The sequence below is a fragment of the Nyctereutes procyonoides genome, unplaced genomic scaffold (genome assembly GCF_905146905.1).
Source record: "Nyctereutes procyonoides isolate TBG_1078 unplaced genomic scaffold, NYPRO_anot_genome, whole genome shotgun sequence".
Taxonomy (NCBI): Eukaryota; Metazoa; Chordata; class Mammalia; order Carnivora; family Canidae; genus Nyctereutes; species Nyctereutes procyonoides.
In genome coordinates, this window is record NW_026575117.1 from 4,090,982 (window position 1) to 4,111,893 (window position 20,912).

The 20,912-nt window shown below is 44.4% G+C and overlaps 1 protein-coding gene across 4 annotated transcripts in view; it reads left to right on the top strand.

Moving 5' to 3' along the window:
• The window catches only part of DDR2 (discoidin domain receptor tyrosine kinase 2), a 152,298-nt gene extending 132,392 nt beyond the window's left edge, over positions 1-19,906 (top strand). For all 4 annotated transcript variants that reach the window (XM_055333989.1, XM_055333988.1, XM_055333987.1 and 1 more), the window contains 7 exons: positions 2,160-2,370; positions 3,773-3,996; positions 5,205-5,332; positions 7,392-7,583; positions 7,862-8,096; positions 11,004-11,153; positions 13,144-19,906. In XM_055333989.1, the coding sequence (XP_055189964.1) occupies positions 2,160-2,370; positions 3,773-3,996; positions 5,205-5,332; positions 7,392-7,583; positions 7,862-8,096; positions 11,004-11,153; positions 13,144-13,278 (1,275 nt within the window). In that variant the 3' untranslated portion in view covers positions 13,279-19,906. The remainder of the gene's footprint in view (positions 1-2,159; positions 2,371-3,772; positions 3,997-5,204; positions 5,333-7,391; positions 7,584-7,861; positions 8,097-11,003; positions 11,154-13,143) is intronic.
• The last annotated feature ends 1,006 nt before the right edge of the window (positions 19,907-20,912 follow it).

The window sequence follows — 20,912 nt, forward strand, 5'->3', positions numbered from 1 at the left end:
CACATGCATGTGTGTGTGTGTGTGTGTGTGTGTGTGTGTGTAGAAAAACATTCAGCCTCATTAATATCCAAGCCAAGTTTCTCATAGTCCTGTTTCTACTTTATTTACTTGGAAGTTGTGATTATGCATCCTTCTGGGTCCCTCTTCAGATTTGTTTTGTCCAGTCTAACTTACCTGAATAATTTTTATACATTTGCCTAACATTCAACAATCTGCAAGGTCTTTTTTTCATGTGTACTCTTTTACTTAAACCTTGTTGAATAATGGTGAGCTGGGCCTAGTAAGTTATATAGAAGTGTGATGTGCTTAAGGTCATAAAACTGATATCCTATTTTCTATGGTCATTCCAATTGTCAGTGTTGAAATTTGTCAACTTTTTTCCTTTTAAAATATATACATTCCACCGAAAAGTTGGAATATCTATAACTTTGGTATTTTAGGCTAGATAGCAACTCCCTGGGCATTTCTGCTAGGTATCCGATACTCTTAGGGTCTGCTGATGTTTAAGTGTTTCTAGATTTGGCCATGGACGTCTTCACTGATCCATGGATTCAAAGGGACGTGGACTGAAAGGTTAGAGAAGCTCTGAGCTGTGAGGTAATTCAAGACCTTTCTTCTAGAATGCCGGAACACACCGGGTATCTAAATTCAGGATGAGGAGCAGCAAAAAGTGCTGGTGGTAGTAGAAGCTGGTAGACTGAAGGTCCATGGGACAGCTTGAAGCTGATGTGTGTCTTATTGAGTATTTTGTTATGCCTGCATTTTCATTGGTAAGAGGGAATCTGTGTTCTACACCCTGTGAGCTATATTTTTCTTTATTGGAGAAATTACCACACTTCTCTGGGTCTTCTGAGCCGATTGGAATATGTTCATGACTGGAAGAGGAGTATTGGATTGGAGATTCTTCAAGTAAAAGGAAAGGCAAAAATTTTGCCCTGGAATATTTAACTTGGTCCTTCAAAAAATTCTTTCTACCCTGTGTATCCTAGTAAGATAAATCCAGATGCTCTGGAATGACAGAATTTCTTCCTGGGGACAGAATTTGTGTCTCTCTGTGTGTCTATGTGTTTGTGTGCACATATGCACGTGTGTGTGTAAAACCCTTAAGCATACACATATATTCCAAAAAACCATGATTCAAAATAGCTTTAGACTAACCATTATTTGTAGGATGCTTTTGGTAGTGTCCTTAACATTTTTTCTTTGAGAGAGCTCAATAAACCCATATTTATTGAGTACCTACTATGTGCTGGGCTCCAAACTCTGTATCGAGGATGTGACTGTAACAAAGGACTTTTTAGTCCAGGGGATGAAGCAGACATCTACGTGTCTCCACTGAACACCCAAACGTGTTTATGAGAGTGGAACATTTTTTATGTTCAAATCCAAATAGTTCACATACATTCAGATTCCTGCATTTTCCTTTAGAAGGTGCAGATAGATCACATTGGCTAGGATGCTAAAACAATTTTATTATTATCTTTCTCCTCCCTCCTCCTCCTCCTCCTCCTCCTCCTCCTCCTCCTCCTCCTCCTCTTCTTCTTCTTCTTCTTCTTCTTCTTCTTCTTCTTCTTCATTAGGTATAATTCACTTCAGTATCCCCAGGGATTTCCTTTTGCATTCTTATAGCTATTTTATTTTGGGCTAGTAAAAATGCAGGATTGAGGGCATATTATCCTAAGCTATGGAGCCAGAGTGATGGAGTACACTACTGAGCCATCATGTTATAGCACATCTGTTGAGTGAATGAGCATTTTAATGTGTCTACACAGAATCAAACCAATTAAAGGATAAGCCTGCTAAAATCCAGTATATAATAGAACATCAAAAACTGTAAGATGGAGAAGATCTTTGATTGGCCACTGATAGGTTCTCACAGTGTCATATAAATAATGCTTATAAATGCTTCAGTGGAAGTTAACGAACATTGGCAGCACAGAAGTTAGGAGATCACATTTTGCCTTGAAACAATGGAGGATTACTCTCAGTTCCTATGACACAGGCATTTGACACAAGTCGCATCCCTGTCACTTGTGGTGCTTCCAGGGTTTAAGAGTAACAGAGAGGTATTTCACCTGAGTGGAGGAGCTGGATCTCAGAAGAGGAGGAGGCTATGATCCCCTTTGTGCCAACCTGCCTTCCTCATTCTTCTCATTCAGGCTTCCCGGAGGATGCTGGATGATGAAATGACAGTCAGCCTGTCCCTGCCCAGTGAGTCCAGCATGTTCAACAACAACCGCTCCTCATCGCCAAGTGAGCAGGAGTCCAATTCCACTTATGATCGCATCTTTCCCCTTCGTCCTGACTACCAGGAGCCATCGAGGCTGATACGAAAACTCCCAGAATTTGCTCCTGGGGAGGAAGAGTCAGGTGAGGATGGCCCAGTGGCAGAGAATGAGGGAGAGGTCTTGACGGGCATCATGAAGGTGTGACACTTTGCTCCTCCTCAGCCAAGACTGGTTTTAATCGAGAGGAGCCCACGTTTTCCTGAGAAGTCCACACTCTCTTTCTAGACTGATCTGCCACTGCTCCTACCCTAATCTGAGTGCCTCTCTTTTGCTAATGCTCATAGTAGGTGTTTAAAAGGACCCTCAGGTCAGAAGAGAAAGAAAATAGATAAAGGTTGTCACTAAGGTGCTAACACCTGAAGAGCCTAAGCAGTCCAACTAGTCTGGTCTCCTCATTTTCCATAGGAAGAAGGTGAGGAAGCCCAGCTAGGGCACTCACCCAATACCAAACATCATTGGTGGTAAATTCAGGACTAGCATTTCACCTGGAGAAAATAAATAAATGAAGCTAAAGACATCCTGGAATTCCCAATCTTCTAGCCATCTAGATAACTGAGTTTATCTAATTTTTGTTTATTTCTCTTTGGTGAAAATTTATTAGAATGATACAAGATCTTTTACATCAGCGAATATTTCTTGCCTTTCTTCAGTAAAAAGCATTGCTTTGGTAGAATAGTGCCAATTGATTCACATCCAGTGTTTTTTAGAGTACTGAAGAGTGACATCAGAAGGGATTCTGGGGTCATCAGTGAGGCTCAGAGCAGCTTTTCCATAAGGTCAGCACCTGAGGAGTGACCTAAGTCAGTGGAACTTGTGTTCGGGAGAAAGCCAGATGGAGAAGCAGACAGACCTAACTGGGCGTGCATAGGCTTTGCAAGGGCTCTTTTCAAAGGAGGAAAAGAAACTCGCATATGCTTATCACTCAGCGGATAAGAAACATTGAAGGAGCACGTTGAACTCAAGGATATGAACGAATTTATTTCCTAGGCTAACCTAAAGTAACTTACCTATTTTCTAATATGCTAGAACATCTCCCCCCTCATATTTTAAGTTATTTTTTTAAGGAAGAATGTGTCTCAAACTATATTGAATCATCAGAAAGTTGTTTCATCCCTAAAATATGTTATTAAATCAATGAGAGTGTCTTCAAATTAAAGAAATAAGTGATGTGATTAAATCATCAAACTTTCCTACTCTGCCCTTATCTAGAGTGAACTACGCCTACAGCTTCACCACGATCCCCTAAGATTAGCCAAGGAGGTTGCTAATGATCACGTAGTTTGAGAAGAATAAGAGGAAATGATGTTCTACATTCCGAAGGCCATGAGACAGGGTCTCCAGAGGAACCATTCTTTGAATGAGAGTGGCATGGAGTAGCATAGGCTGTCTTAGGGGTGGGTCCTAGCCTTCCTTTTGGATTTTCTTCCTGGAAGGATCTCCAAAGATGCCCCTTGGAGGAGGACTCATTGCCTGTGTCTTCCCAGGCTGCAGTGGCATGGTGAAGCCTGCCCAGCCCAGCGGGCCTGAGGGGGCGCCACATTACGCAGAGGCTGACATCGTGAACCTGCAGGGGGTCACGGGAGGCAACACCTACTCGGTGCCAGCCGTTACCATGGACCTGCTCTCAGGGAAGGATGTGGCTGTGGAAGAGTTCCCCAGGAAACTACTAACGTTCAAGGAGAAGCTGGGAGAAGGCCAGTTCGGGGAGGTGAGTTGAATCTTTTAGTGGGGTCTCCAGTTCTTGGCATCTCAAAGATAGGGGTTGAATACAAATGGCCAGTAGAGCCAAGTGTCCCTTCCGAAGTGGGTTCAGACCTCAGTGTTTCCTTCACTCCTCTGTCCTTGCCTCGTCCTCTGGAAGGCTGGTATTGGGATCAACCTCAGCTTTGTGAAATAGCCCACAAAGGTTTCTGGGTCTTCTGAGTTCTGTACAGGAATTTTTAAAGCAAGCAAGTCACTAGACTGCAGATATCTTGAAAAACATGCAATATTTTCAAATTTTTTTACGATAGGTTACAAAGGGTGGGGTCCCGTAAGATGTGATCATCTTTGATAAACTGTCCAAGAACATCCTGCTACTTGATAGCCACTTTGTTTTCTTCCTGTCAGTGGGAGTTACGTGTAAAGTGGTCAAAAACAACCTCGCCCCTGACTTGAGTCCCAGAATCAGCCGGAGGGAATGAATTGCCAACTGAGATAAGGAGGAGCACTCTTCCCGATGGCCCTCCGAGTGATGCACATAATAGTGACTTTGCACTCTTCTGTCAGTCACGGGAACCTTCTGAGAATCCAAAGCCATGACTTAAGTGGCAACAGGAGCCTTTCACCAGCACCATCTGAACCCCAGATGAAATATAGGAATATGTTATTGGTTTTCAGTGTGGGTGGCATGCTTTGCCCTTGGGTAGGTTTGGTGTTGGTGGATGTACAAGGGCCGGTGACATCTGTTTGTGATGTCGTATATACTCATTCTGTCCCCTGGGTTAAAAACACAGGCTCATTATTCTGTTACTAGTACATAGGGGTTACTTGTGTACTAACACCATACTAAGGGATCACCTTAGAGAAGAAACTGCCATATGTTTCCTATGAGCCAATAACTAAACTTCCTTGAGTCAAAGTTGGAGTGTTTCTGCCGAGCGCCATTTTAGAGTGGCCTATGCCGTAATACCATAGTATGTTGTCAGTCACATAGCATTCCAATCCATGTATGTTTCTTTTATAAAGCAGTAACAATGTCAAACTTTATCATTGTTTGTCTCGACTATTTGCATTAAAGGCATGTTACACGTATCTTAACATGTATGATTTGGCTTGAGTTGTAAGAGTTAGCTTATCTCCAGGAAATGCTCAGCAAGAGTACTGAGCCATCTTCAGGAGAAACGATGATGCTGAGACTAGATGACTTTTGTCTAGGTTCATCTCTGTGAAGTGGAGGGGATGGAAAAATTCAAAGACAAAGATTTTGCCCTAGATGTCAGTGCCAACCAGCCTGTCCTGGTGGCCGTGAAAATGCTCCGAGCAGACGCCAACAAGAATGCCAGGTCTGTGGTCTGCATTTTGAATTTTTCTTTATGTATTTCGCCTTCAGGATCAGGAACACTCCTGGAAACCTTTGCGCATTTTTTGTTTTTCTTTGAGATGGGAAGGTCTGTGAGCTGCCTCACCTTTCACTGTTGTGCTCTATTTTTCTGAGGGGCCTGCAGTCCTCATCTCTCTTCTCTGTCTCCGGCAAATGCAGATGTCCACTTTCCATTGAATTAGCTCCATGTTTACTTCCTCACTCCCTTTGCACAGAGCTGTACTTCCCAACACACCCAACAGCCTGAATATGTGCTCCTTCGACCATGGTGCTCAGACATCCTCCTGAATGTCATTACCGCCTCTTGGCCGACTTCCACTTTTACACACAACTTTCTTGCTGAGTCTCCTCCATGCTCCTTTATTCGCGTCTCTATTTACTGTCTCATTCCTTTTTTTTTCTCTTTTATGCTCCTTTTCTTCTGTGACCAGCAAACCCCCAAATGAGAAGCTACCTCTACTTGGAAAAGTATCCATGGACCTCAAAGCAAAAGGATCCTACAGTTGGTTAGCGTGTCCCAAACTGGCCAATAGTCTCTTGGATCCTTTACTACATAAATTGCAGTTTCCAGCCATACTCCGTTGTCTGACAGCCTTTCCATTACAGTAATGGTGAGTTAATCCTCACCCAGAGAGGCATGCTGGTTGAAAGCTGGTTGTCTGTGTCTCAAAGAAGTCTGCACATCTGGGTAACGTATGTATTTTCCCATTTGTGTTGACTTGGTTTGTCTCGCTGATATGCACAGCGAGAGAAAGCTTATTATCCCTGTCCCCCAAATTATTGTAAATTCCAAGAATGGTCAGTAGAGTTTCATTAAAAGTGTTGCAACAGACAGGATGTGAAATGAAGAAGGAAGAAAGGTGAGGGAACACAACTGGAATTTTAACTGTGAGAACTTCAGTCTTAAAGATCTGGATATGCATGAAAAATGACATCCTCTGGGTCCCTTAGAGAGACAAGATATTCTTAATATTAACTTTATCACATGATTGGAGAGAGTGGCAAGAAGAAAAAAAAAACATAGGATATAACAAAGCCTTTGCCCATTGTTTTGGTTGGTGAGGTTTGGTGTCCCTCCCCCAGGGCCAACTGCAATTTAGCAGTGAAGGATGGTCTAGACTCTGGGCCCCCAAGCTGTGGAGACCCCTGGTTTTGAGTGGAAGGGAAATGAAAGAGGGGACATGTCACATCAGGACTACATTGATTTCTGGGGTTTTATATTGATACAGTATGACTCCCAGTCCAGAATTCCTAGAAAACTCAACAGAGATTCATAACTCATCTGCTCTGATAGTTTTAAGAATGTGGGCTAGTGGTCTCACTGACCCAAATATTGTTACTGGGAAAGATGATAGCCCATTTTGTGACTCGAGTGGTTGTCACTAGGTCCTCAAAGAGTTCTAGTCCAAGTGAGTGCTGATTTGGAAGCAACTCCACACTGCCACCATGAACTTGAAAACAGCTCTGTTTTGAACAGGCTGCTCAGTGTGTGTTGTGACTGCTGCTGGTGTGCCCTGTAGTGCGAACAACCAGTATGAGAAAAAGAAAGAGTTCCCAGATAAAGCAGAGGATGATTTTTCACTTTATAAAGGATTTCTTTGCTTTATCGATAGAGCGAGTCCGTAGCTTTTTAAAAAAGTAAATACTCCAGTGTACTTAAGAAACAATTTCCAGGGAAAAGTTTCATTTTGCAGATGAGTTTTTAGCAGCATATATGTGTTTCAGCAAATAGTAGTCACTTTCTATGTGGTGGGCCTTTTGTTGGACTCTGGGGATGTAAATGTGAGCAGGTCATGGCTCTTGTTCTCAAAAAGACCACAGTTGAATAAGCATGCATCCTATTCCAGGGTGTGTAGAATAAGGCATTTCCAGGTACCAACTTCTCTGTCCTCCCAAAGATTATTTAAAGGGAAACAAGACTCTGGGGTAATGGGTAGGACTAGGCTTTGCTGTGTCTCCTTCCCCCTCCTGTTTCTAACCCTGGCAGCCTCTGGGTTTACCTATGTCTGTGTCCTCCAAAGGAACGATTTTCTCAAGGAGATAAAGATCATGTCCCGGCTCAAGGACCCAAACATCATCCGCCTCTTAGCTGTGTGTATCACTGATGACCCGCTGTGCATGATCACCGAGTACATGGAGAATGGAGATCTCAATCAGTTTCTTTCCCGCCACGAGCCCCCTAGTTCTGCCTCTGGCAACGTACCCACTGTCAGGTAAGTAAGCCGGGTCCCCCGTCCCTTCTCTGCATTCAAGAGGCTAACCTGGGCTCCGGAGAGTAAAGTTCATCAATGTTCTGGCAAGGGGAGGGGAGGTTAGCACGCAGGACTAATGGAGCAGCCGCCCTTTGGGGGAAAGCAAAGAGATCCACTGAGAACAGAGAAGGGGATGTTGGTGGAAACTCCAGTTGACTGGTACCCCCTGGAGAATGCGTGCCTCTCGCAGCTTGCTCTTTCCATAGGCTACTTCCTCCCCTCTTTTTTTATTCCCTCAGTTATGCCAACCTGAAGTTCATGGCTACCCAGATTGCCTCTGGCATGAAGTACCTTTCCTCTCTCAATTTTGTCCACCGAGATCTGGCCACACGAAACTGCTTAGTGGGTAAGAACTATACCATCAAGATAGCTGACTTCGGAATGAGCAGAAACCTGTACAGTGGTGACTACTACCGGATCCAGGGCCGTGCGGTGCTCCCCATCCGCTGGATGTCTTGGGAGAGTATCTTGCTGGTGAGTTCCTCTCGTTTTTAAGCCCTACCTCAGCAACGCACGTGTAGGCAGGTACGCGTGGCACACAGGGACAAGCCTGAGACAAGGCAAGTTTGCAGCAAGCAAACACTGGATGTTGATATTTTCTCTGACTTGAGATGATTTTTTTTTATTTTTTAAATTTATTTATTTATGATAGTCACAGAGAGAGAGAGAGAGAGAGGCAGAGACACAGGCAGAGGGAAAAGCAGGCTCCATGCACCGGGAGCCCGTTATGGGATTCGATCCCGGGTTTCCAGGATCGCGCCCTGGGCCAAAGGCAGGCGCCAAACCGCTGCGCCACTCAGGGATCCCTGACTTGAGATGATTTACTCGGTATATTCACCATTATTATTATTTTTACACTTGCCTACTTCTGCTGATAAAGTGTAACATGTTCGCTATAGAAAATTCAGGACAAGGTTAAAAATGCACCTATCATCATACAAGATTTACTATCCTTCGTTTTCTCTCTACCCTTTCGACCTACTGATTGGTCTTCATTAATTTGTGATATTAAAAACCTTATCATGGGGATCCCTGGGTGGCTCAGCGATTTAGTGCCTGCCTTTGGCCCAGGGTGCGATCCTGGAGTCCTGGGATCGAGTCCCACGTCAGGCTCCTGGCATGGAGCCTGCTTCTCCTTCTTCCTGTGTCTCTGCCTCTCTCTCTCTCTCTCTGTCTATCATTCATAAATAAATAAATAAATAAATAAATAAATAAATAAATAAATAAGATAAAAACCTTATCACTTAATGAAATATTATCCACACAAAATATTTTTCTTCTGTATTAATTTCATAACCATATTTCTAATGAATTATTTGGACTGACGTCTCTATATTTATTTTAATGAGTATTGCTGCTTTTTATTTTAAGTTCATCATTCTTTGCTTTATAATTTTTATTCAATGCTTGGTATTCTGGACCATGAGTGAGTAATTTTTTCCAAATGTCTCTCTTGGAGGTGTATTTTCTGACCCTGCGTATCTGAGACATTTTAGTGTTGATTTTACACCACTTAGCTGATTTGTGGAATTATTAGACTTTAAGCACTTACTTCCTACAATGCTATGTACATGTAATTTTGTCTTTTGTCATTTAGTATTGCAGAGAAAAGCCTGAGAGCAATCTAGCTTTGTTCATTTATAGTCAATCAGCTTATTTCTTGTTCATATTCTTAAAGGATTCATTAATTAAATTTGAAATGAAAAAATATAGTTATTCCCTTTCTCTCACCAAGATAACCACTTAATATTTTGGTATATTTCCTTTGGGGTTGTTTTCTATACACACATTTCTGTGTATGTGTATATGTGTCTATGTACATATACGTGTATATGTATGTATGTGTATATGTACAGTAGACCCCCTTATTTATGGGGGATATGTCCAGGGCTTCCAGTGGATGCCTGAAACCGCAGGTAGTACTGAACCCTATACATACTATGTTTTTTTCCCATACATACACACCTATGATAAAGGTATGATAGATATTTTAATATAGAAATCAGGTACAGTAAGAGATTAAAAACAGTAATTAATAATAAAATAGAACAATTGTGTAACAATACACTGTCAAAAGTCATGTAAATTCGGTTTCTCTCTCTCTCTCCAAAATATTGTACTGTACTCAACCTTCCTCTTGTGATGATATAAGGTGATAAAATGCCTGCCTGAAGAGATGAAGCAGGTGAATTGTGGAGGCATTGTGATGTGACGTTAGGTTACTACTAACCCGCTGATGATACATCAGAAGGAGGGTGCTCTGCTTCTGGACCACTGTTGACTGTGGGTAACTGAAATCATGGAAAGTGGAACTGCAGATAAAGGGGACTACCGTGTGGAAATAATTATAGTACATAACCAGGGTGATGTAATGCACGTATCATTCTACATCATTAGCCTTTCCTATGTCATTCAATGTTCTTCAAAAACGTGACTTTAACAGCTGAATAATATTCCATTGTGTGTATCTATCCAATAATTTAATGACATCTCTGTCATTTGACGTGTAAGTGCTTTCCAGTTTCCCCACTGTTATGACTGCTGCTGTGATGTACACCAGTTTACGTAGTCCTTATAAGGGTCTTTATCATCTCTGTATGTGAATCGCATATTTTACCCATCTCTGATATGATTTATTAGCATTGCTCCCTTTAAAGGTATTATACGGCGTTGTAAAAGAGTATTAGTATGACATTCACAGGATCCTGTTCCAAATCTGTTTTTCCATTGCTAATGGCCTTCTCTCTAGGAGATTTTGGTAAACCTCTCATCTCACTTTTCTGATCTGAAAAAATAAGGATCAATAACATCAGGTACTTCAGAGTTGTATTTCTTGAATAGGAAATGTGCACGATTCTATGCGTGCTGATCACACCTGAAGCCCATTGCTGTCACGTGTTAGTTGACCCTTCAAGACTGGGGCTTTCCCTGGCCTGGGAAGCGAGAGTCCTGGATTCTCCCAGGGACCTCTCCGAGCACTTAAACTAGATTCCTCTATCTCTAACATCCAAATGATTGACTTCCCATTCTAATTTTGCCATCCCCATGGGCATTTTCCCAAGGCTACCCTAGAACCTGAAGTTTGAGCTTCTGACACTTATTGGCAGAGTCAGATAGCTTCCGGCTGCACCTCTTTCTGCCCCGGGATCTCATCCCCAGGAGAAGCACACCTACACTGAGACCAGGAGGACGAGACAGTGACCTGCAGCCTGATGTCAAAACAACATCACTTTGTCCTTTTAGATTCTCCGTGCATATCGTGGCAGTTTTAGTATTCCTTGCCCCGGGTGTCAGAGGGGCATAACCAGGTCATGCAGACCTTACCTGCTCTTGTCATGCACAGACTATTCTGGTTTCTTCTTTTTTTCTTTGTGTAAACAGGGCAAATTTACGACAGCGAGCGACGTGTGGGCCTTTGGGGTGACTCTGTGGGAGACTTTCACCTTTTGCCAGGAGCAGCCCTATTCCCAGCTGTCAGATGAACAGGTCATCGAGAATACTGGAGAGTTCTTCCGGGACCAAGGGAGGCAGGTGAGAACTGCTGGGGATGGCTGGGTCTGGAGCTGGATGCTCTGCAAGGTGAGAAGAAGAGTCTTGACTGAGCCAGGTATCCTGAGCTGGAAGTTGGGCTGCCTGGGTGGCAGTCTTTGGTGCCTAATTTTCCAGATGGCCTGGAGGATGGACTGAGAGGTCCCCACTGACTCCTGCCCCACCATACCCTCTGCTTTATTCATATGGCAACCCATGATCACTGGAGGGGACAGCAGGGGTCAGTTGCATCAGGCTCCTCCTCAACTCAATGGTAGCAGGAAATAAAATCCTCTTTCTCGTGTTTGCTCTATTTCTTGATCTAGACTGTGTAGTTTGTCCTCCTAGTGGAAATACACAAGAACAAAAATATAAGTTTAAAAGTGAATAAGGGATTTATTGGTAGGAATCAACAATTTGGTTTGGACTAAACATTTAGCAATGTTTCTAGATTTACATGCTCAGAGATGATCAAGTGCATCCTGGACTGTGGCCTCCCAGAGCTCGGGAAAACCTGGATTCCCACGCTGACAAGGATCCCAATTCCCGGTCAAGATACTCCAAGATTTCTTTGGCTGACTCAGTTTGTAAAGTCCCCATGAGATGTAGAATTTAGGGCTTGCTGATGTGGCTAGAACTCTGACCACCCCACCCCTCTCCACACACACACACACACACACACACACACACACACACACACCGGAGCATGGCAGCTCAAGCTAACAGCTGGGGATGGAGAGAAAATAACTCGATTTTCCCGATTGCTTAAGTGTATTGGAGCAAGCGAAAGATAAGGGAATGACAAGAGATAGGACAATATGCAGGTTGAAAATAATAGGGAGAGGTCCTGGAATTTCATTTTATTTTGACACTCTGCACGTATTTTGGGAGCAGGGGACCCAAATTATCTATCTTGGTTATAAAAATAATTGCTTTCTTACCATGACAGATGGCAACTTTACTCCTGTGTGCAGAGATAAGTGAGTGGACCAAGGAAAAAATGGTTTTTCTCCCGGACTAATCCATCGTGACCCCAGGTTGACCTAGTTTCATTTTAATTTCTAACAATCTCCAGGATCTTATTTTTCTTATTTATTTTTGAATACTCAGCTTAAAAGGACTCACCATTTCGTCTTCACTAAATACTGGTTGTGAAGCAAATATGTTTTCACCGACCACCAAATGGTCGAATCGTGAAGTTAAGTAATTGAGTGAAGCCAAGGTCAAAATCAAATATTACCATTATATATGCTGAGTAAACGTCTCACCTATAGGCATAAGTTTAAATTGTCAACAAAAATTTATTGAATTGAGCACATTGATTACTAAACATAATTTATCAAAATTATACCTGGTTACATTTTACAACATTTAATTGCTTTGTATTTGATTGCTAAAATTTCAGTATTCACATCTTAAAAGTTTGACATTAGAGTGGAGGCACGGTCATTTCTCAACACTATCAGCTGCGAGGTGGGCTCTGTGGTCAGCAGACTCCTCTCCATGGAGAGGGGAGAGGTCTGGGGCCGGGGGTCATAGAGGACATGACGGTAGGAGCAATGTGGATGCTTTGCAGTGTCTGTGTCCGGCCAGGCTCCTGTTCAAGTGGGGGAGCTGAGACAACTCACCCGCTTGCCGCCCCTGCCATGATTGGCTCAGCCAAGATCAACCTCAACATGCGTGGGCTTTAAACAGAGGATCTAGTGTTCTAACCATTTGCTTTCAGTCTGAGACCTCTTTTTGCTTCAGGTTCATCTTTTGCGTGATGGTAGGGACCTCAGAGTGGTTCATCAGGAGATCCTGGTCCAGATGACTTGGCATGACAAGGGAAGGGGACAGGGGCCGAGATGAGCATGGGAAGAACAGGCACCTCACCTGTTCCAGTTACCAAGTTCAAGCGGAGAGGGAGGCAAATAAAACCACAATGCGGCTACACTTCCTCTTTGCCCTTCTTCTGAACATTCTCTTTTTTTGTTCACTTTTGTTTTCCAAGATTTACCTCCCCCAGCCTGTCATTTGCCCTGACTCTGTGTACAAGCTGATGCTCAGCTGCTGGAGAAGAGACACCAAGCACCGTCCTTCGTTCCAGGAAATCCACCTTCTGCTCCTTCAACAAGGGGACGAGTGATGCTGTCACTGCCTGGCGACATCCCGATGGCCCAGGTCCTTTTCATGAGACCTACCACTCACCCACGCCTAAGCCACTCCATCTGGACGTTGAATGGGCCTGGGAGGCGGAGGCTTGTTCACTTCTCTCTCCGTGTCCCTGGCCGCTCTTCACTCCACTCCCACACTTCTCTACTCCCCAACCCATATATACTCTTTTTTTTTTTTACATTAAAGAACTAAAAAAAGAAAAAAAAAGCCTAGGGCAGATAAAATCTAGTAAAGAAATCTTACTTAATATACCAAAGTGTTGGATAGCAGGCTAGACAATTTAGATAATTTATAAAGGTTAAATATGCTATGTTTATAAATGTGCAGATGCTACAATACTTCTTCTATGTCACCTTTTAAAATGTATTTCCAGAAAGAAAAACTTGAAGAATACTCATGTCTTAGGAAACATGAGATGAGGCTTAGGAAAAACAGTAAGTGTGGAGAATTGGATGGAATGGTTGGTATTCAGTAACTGATCATAGAGTTCTTGGTTTCCTAATTTGGCCCTCTGGACACTTCCTACTCTCTGCGCTTGCCTGTCCTGTCAAAGCAGACGATACATGCTTGAAAAACCCCGGCTTCTCGGAGTGGGTGTTTTGTTCATTTGTGGGCAGGGGTCAAGGGTAAGGTCTATACGGTCTACACGCATAGGCAACACAGGGGATGCGCAGAACAGAGGATGTCTGCTGCAAGGCTGTATGAAGGGGCGCTGTCACTTGCCAAAAAGGTACCTTGTGCATGGAAGGATTCTTGAACAGAGAATGGACATAGGAGAAGAGGTCTGTGGAGGACAGGTAACAGGTGTGCTATTCCCCTGTGATTTCTACAGAGGGTCCTCTTGTTCAGATATTTTCAGGTGTGTGTGTGTTGGTGAGAGCCTGGTTTTGAATCAGTGAAGACTGGTGTTTTGAGGTCTGGATCACAGGCCCTTTGGTTTATCTTCTCTAAGTCTTACAGCCCTCTTAGTGGATGCATCATCCCCTAGGGGACCCGTATCCGAAGGCTGTGTGCAATACACAGTAGATCTGTTCTGCGTATTTTCAAAATGTTGACCACTGAGGGCCAGTGAGGGAAAGGTACGAGCAGAGAGCTTTCCACTTTTCATTAGAGAAAGCCTGGCCAGCAGAAGACACAGCAGGCTGAATGGGCTACCTCCAGAGGGCGGGTGGTAGGCTGAAGAGTAGGCAAGAGAGGTGTAGGCTTTCAAACACGAGGTAAATGGTTGTAGGAGACGACATTTAATGTCCTTCTCACCCTAGGAGCCCTTGATTTCAGAGAGGCACGGGGAGAGCCCGAGAGGGAAGTCATTCACTGCTGCTGCTCCGTACAGACGCTCTGGCCTCAGGGATGGTGTGGGCAGCAGGAGAGAAATCGGGAAGGTCTGGGTGAGAATTCCTGGAAACATACGCTGTCATTTAGGAGTCCCCTCGGAAGAGATTGTGAGCTTTATGCTTCCCAAGGGCTCAGATGTAGTGGAAGCAGGAAGGGGGGCCTCTCAACTCCCACAGGGGAGAACAAGAAAAGGTTACAGAATAAACTTCCCGAGCTCAGAAGTAATAGTCTTAATGGTCTTGAGTCCTTGGGTCTGCTGCTGGAGCCCTTGCCTGGTCCCCCTTGTCACGGCCATTCGGGGACTTGAGATTTCTCCCCTGTTCAGCCCTCAAGCATCGCTCCAGGTGACAGCGGAGGCAAAGTTCCCCAATCCCCCAGATCATCGGGTGACCCTAGCAAATACCTTCCCCCACCGCTGTCCTTTGTCTCTGGGTTCCAGTCTCTCCCGGGACTAATTCTGTGGAGATGGTTGGTTTGGGGGTCAGGAGAGCATCGGTTTGGGAGCTTTGATCCTACTTCTGCCTCAAGCCCAGCATGTCACCTTGGACAAGTCCCTTTAGTCTTTCCGGACTTCGGTTTCCCTGTACGTAAGATGAGGAAATTGGATTAGACGGACTTGAAGCCTCTCCCAGGCCTGATATGAGCAGGGGTGTCTGGACAACTGGATCAACAGGTGATGCAGATTCCCTTACCTGACTGTGTCTCCTGCTCTGAAGATCGTGCTCAGTAGAAGGAATAATGGGGGGAACTACTACAATAGCGACAGCATCAGCTGCCACGTGGACAGTGCCTTAAAGTGTACCAGACCTTTCTACAGACATAATCTCATTTGATGTGTGCCGGGCCGGACAGGTTCTTATACCCGATACTCTGCTTTCAACACCAGTGCTAATTAACCTCATGTATTGGAGAATTCTCTAGAGACACAGAATCAATTAAGTACAGACATAAATATATATAATTTATTATAAGGGATTGGCCCACGTGGTTGTGGAGCCTCCGAAGCTCAGCATCAGCTGCCTGAAGCTGCAGCCCCGGGAAGCTGGGGGTGGTGTGCTTTTGAGAGACAGGCCGGGAGACTGGTGTCCTAGCTCGGCAGTCAGGGAGCAAGGATAGAGCCCCCCTTCCTCCATCTGGTTCATCCTTTCCCCATTCTCCCGTGGATTTGATGAGGTCCCCCCAGCACAGGAGAGGGGGAGGGCAAGGTGCTGCACTCAGTGCTCCAGTTCCCATGCTCCCGTCACCTGGAAACACCGTCACAGACACACCCCGAAGTTGTGCTGCATCCGGGCACCCGACTTCAGTAGAATTAAAGGGCCATGAAATCGGGCTGTTCTCCTGCACACCCATGCGTCTGGGAGGGCGACGTGCAGACCCTGCCCACGGCTTCTCTGTGTGACAAGAAGTAACAGCATCATGTCCCCATCTTTGCCTCATCTCTCCACTTCTTTCTTTTTACCCTTCTGCCTCGATGCACTGCCTTCCATGATCCCATAAAAAAAAAATAACCCAATCATCTTGAAAATGAACTTAATGCGTCTGGATTTTCGTCGCCTCGAGTCACAGAGCAACATGCTGCAAGTGGCTGGCAGGTCTGCTTTGGCAGGTAGAGCTGCCCCGTCCTGGGAGGAGGAAGCTCGTCTTCCAGCACAGACACAGGTCTAGCTTCTCACCTGGTCGCACCCACAGAGCCTCGCCCTACAGACCGAAGAGACCCAACACGGGACATGGAGAAGAAGGCCTAATACGTAGAAGTTAAAAGCAGTTCAAACCCCGATGAGAGGAATGCTAGCTGGGCATCTTTAGAAAAGGACGTAGGAAGACGGACAGGAAACCACGGGGCTTTGTTACATTTGTAGGGAGTCATCCTCTGCATGACATAAGTGGAAAAGTTTATGTCCAGATCGTGGTGTCGGATCGCCAGATTTAAATTCATACTTTTGCTGGTTAATGTGCTGATAACTAGGTCCCAAGCTTGATGCGTGGTCCAGACACACACGTAGTCAGCAGAGATCTGGAGTGGAGTGAAGCACGGGGCGGGGGGCGCGTGGCTTTCATGCTGTGGAAAGGTCACTTGCAAGTGCACGGGACAGTATCGCAGAGAGCATCGTAGGGAAGTGGAGTTGGAAATGAGGAGATGAGTGCGCAGGTGCTGGAGTGGGGAGGCTGGTGGGGAGGACAGAGAAGGCTCTGGGGAGTACCTGGGAGGGACCCAGGGCACCCTGGGCAGCGAGGTAGAAACAGGTGGCGCCGAAGCAGGAGAGCACATCTCTGGAGAGAGATCCGAGAGTGGGCAGGACAAGTAAGTGTCTCGAAGATAAAGGATGAATCTGTATAGAGAAAGAGGTTCTGGATGACAGAGATTTTAAAAGTATTAAGAAATGAAAAGTCAGGTGCAATGTATGGAAAGGAAGGGAGTTTTCAGAAAAGGCAAGTCCTTAGAGAAACAGGCAAGCAACCGTGGGGCGGGGGGAGGTCTTCTCATTTCAGTGGAGGCAGGGAAGGGGGGTGTGAGGGTGTCTGCAGATGCCAGGCCCCTGCGAGTGCTGGGGATACTGGTGCTGAGAGGGAACCAACTCCTCGCCTGAACTGCACTGTGTTTCCCAACTGCCACTTTGGACACGAGGACCTAGAAATAGGGTATTTATGGCATCTCATGGGTCTCTTCTCCCCCCTTCCCTTCCTTCCGCCAACCAAATCCATTTTAAATAATGCCTGTCATTGCTGTGCCCAGAAGGGCCACCGGGAAACATTGAAACAAGGGCTGAAGTTAGACGAGACCAAGTCTTGTTTGAGATCTACACAACGAGGTATGTGGCACATTGGAGCCATGTGTTTTCCTAGTTCCATCCAGACTTCCCACAAGAAAGCCATGATGTGGGGCTGAGCCATGTGTTTTGAGTAAAGGGGAACAGAAGAAGGGGAGTGTCTGCAAGAGGGAGGGCTGAGATGTTCCAAGGAAATATTCTAAAACAGAACAGCATCTGTTTTGCCCAAGATTGAAAAAAAAAAAAAAGAAGAAGAAGAAGAAGAAGAAGAGACGTAGAGTTAGGGCTTTGGTTACTCCAACATTTGGCTCTTAAGTCTTTGATCTGAACTTGCATTTATATACCTGCCATCTTGGTCTTTTCAGCAAGGCTCTGACCTCTGGCAGTACTTTGGTAGGCCCCGGAATATATCTGGAAGTTGCAGATCCTGCTTTATGCTGGGAGATCCTTCTGAATTGAAATTTAAGATTTTTATAGAAACAGATGAATGTCTTTTCCACTCGGTAAATGTCTTGGAATGCTGAATCAAGACAGAAAGACACCAGAATAGTAAATGGTGATTGGATTTCTGGCATTTTGAGTTCTTTGGCACAATTAGCTGCGTTGCCTGGTGGCAGACAAGTGGTGGGTAATTATTTACTTGCTGTGTATGTCTCTCTCTCTTTTTAAAACTTGTTATTTTGAAATACTTTAAGACTCACAAGACGTTGGGAAAGTAGTAGAGCGACCTTCCCCGAACGCCCATTGATAACATCTTACATAATCATGGTCTGTTTTCAGAATCAGAAAGTTGACATTTGAAACGCTATTAACTAAACAGAAGACCTCACTCAGATTTCACCACTTATTGTTTGTTTGTTTTAACATGCATTTATTTAGTTTCTGGATACTTCATCCCTTTCTGATTTGTAACCTGGTCTGGCTTGGATGCAGCAGGAAAAATACTATCTGGGTATAATTCTACAAAATTCTAAAGAGAGTAAAACAAATCAATCTGTTCCCTTATCAATGAGCAAAATCCTGCCTAGACTGCTTCCACATTTTTCTGACTAGTTTGGCTTTGGATTTGGAACCACAAGAGACAGTGAGATCTGCACGTAGCATGCTGGCTAGAGAATCAGGTGTGGGGCATTCCAGATGGTTCCTGCTGTTCCTACAAGTGAGTAGGATCTGTAGTGGTGGCAGGCAGGGGGCTTGGGGTTCAACCAGTATTTTGGTCAAGAGCTGGGTGGCACTTAGTTAATGGTACCAGCGCTGCCTTGTGGGAGGAATAGAGTACAATGGCATCGGATCCCCCAGCGTGTGATGAAACACAACATTTGGAATAGCAGAGACCTTCCATTTGCCTAAATATCCATTTTTAAACGGAATAACGGCTACATTGGACCAAACTAAATGTAAACACAGAAGCAACCTCAGGGGTGGGGGGTGTTGAAGGAGCTGTGGGTTTTGTGCAGGCATCTTCCACCTGCCCCCTTACTGGATCACAAGGGGGTTACTGGGTTCACACTGCCTACCGCATGTCCTGTCAAGTTCCAGACACATAGCGAGCACTCAGGAGGTATCTGCTGAGTGTTGTTTCTTGAATGAATAAAAGTCAGAAGCCGAAACTTGTCATCCAGTCTAAGTGGGGTGAATTTAGGGAGAACTGCTTTGCTATAATGCGGGGGCTTATTTTCAAATGAAGAAAGAGAAAAGTGCCCAGGCTCGTACCTGGTGAAGTACATTCTCCATTTGTGTATTTTCTAAGGATGAAATAGATGTTTGGAGATATCTCATTCTTTGGGGGTATTTAGACAGAAGTGCAAGGCAGTTCTCTACAAGGCACCCCCCACCCCCAACAAGAGCAGGGAGGGACTCTGGTCCCAAACGCAACCTATTTGAAACAAACTTTTTGGTTTCTCCAGCAGACACCTGTCGAGAACCTCTAAGGGTGAAGGATCAGAGTCCCCAGCTTTTGTGCATGTACAACATGCACAAAAGCATACGAAGGAAGAATCTGCAAAGAGGCTCAAGGGAAAGCACAATGTGATAAGGCGATCACTTTGCATGAAAACCTGTTTTCTTGCAAAGAGGCTTAGAATCAGTTGGAATTGGGTAGGGTTCCTGCAAACACACCAAGAGTTTGTAACCTAGCCTGTTCATTTTATGTCCTTTACTACTCATGATATCCTGTTCTCCCTGGTCGTCTGGCAACTTTTCCTGAGGACTGAGTTTCCGAACCAACAGGGCTGGCTCTTCCTCCGAGGAGGGAATATCTGGGCCTCAGTTTTGTGGGCTTGGGAGCATGATGTGTCTTGTCAAGGGGTAAAGAGCAAACCGATCGATCCCTGCTTAAAACTATCATAGTCATTCCCAAATAGAACACGTAAAAGTTCTCTGTATTAGAAAAAGGAACAAGATACCAATTGTATATTTTCTTTTCTTTATTTATTCTCTGTAAGTCTGTCAGATGATAAATTGTAAATAACAATGATTAAAGAAATATGCTACTGATGGATCCTTCTTTCTGTGTCAACGGCACCAGTTCTGGGCTTTCTTACCTTTACTCCTTACGGTCTTCCTGGAGAAGTGATGGGGTGGCGGGGGGAGGTAGGGGAAGCCAAGGGTGTGCCTGTTTGTTGGGGGATATCCAACAGAGGGTTGCTTACACAGGCCTCTCACATACTACTTGACTGTTTATTGGAGGAAAAGCATCTTGGTCTCTGGCACATCCAAACATACTAGAGATTGGGACTTTGTGTTGTCACATTAGTCCAGTTTTGGAGAATCCAGTCCAGAATTAACTGCAGATGCTTTATTGTTGTTGTTACAGAGTGGTCTTGTTTGATACATAGAGATCTCTTCTAATCCAAATATAATCTGCCTCAAGACCACCCAGGCATACAAAAAAATAACAAAAACTATGAACAACCAGAATACAGACTCTGTCTTCATAGGAGAAATTAAGATGAACCGTCACCCCCACCCCCGCAAAAAAGAAAAGAAGAAAAGAAAAACAACAACCATATTTCTCACTTGGTCCCTGAAAAATAAATTCATACTTTTAATTTTCTGAATAATTATATATTATTTCAGCAATGGCCATGATAAGAAAATGGATAAAAGTTTTCAGAGAATACTCAGAGGACAATAATTCACAAATGCACACTCTGACCCCCCCAGAGTCAGGGCTAAAGGCCAGGGATTCAAGTATCTATGTGGTGGGAGTGGGGTTGGAGACAAAGGAGAGAAAAAGAAAACAGGAACAACAGAGGTGTTCAGAGAGGCACAGTTCTACTGTTAACACCTGCTTCAAGCTTTAGAGGAAGGTGAGAGTGAGATGTATTTGCACACGATATGGCATATATGTACTATGCATGTGTCTGAGTGATTTGTTATCATTTAGTGCCAATTATACTTTTATGGAAGTATAAAGGAAGAAGCATGCACACTTACCTTCTGGTCTTGAGTCACACCGAATAGCTGCTTATGTATAAGGCACATACTCACCTCTTCCTAT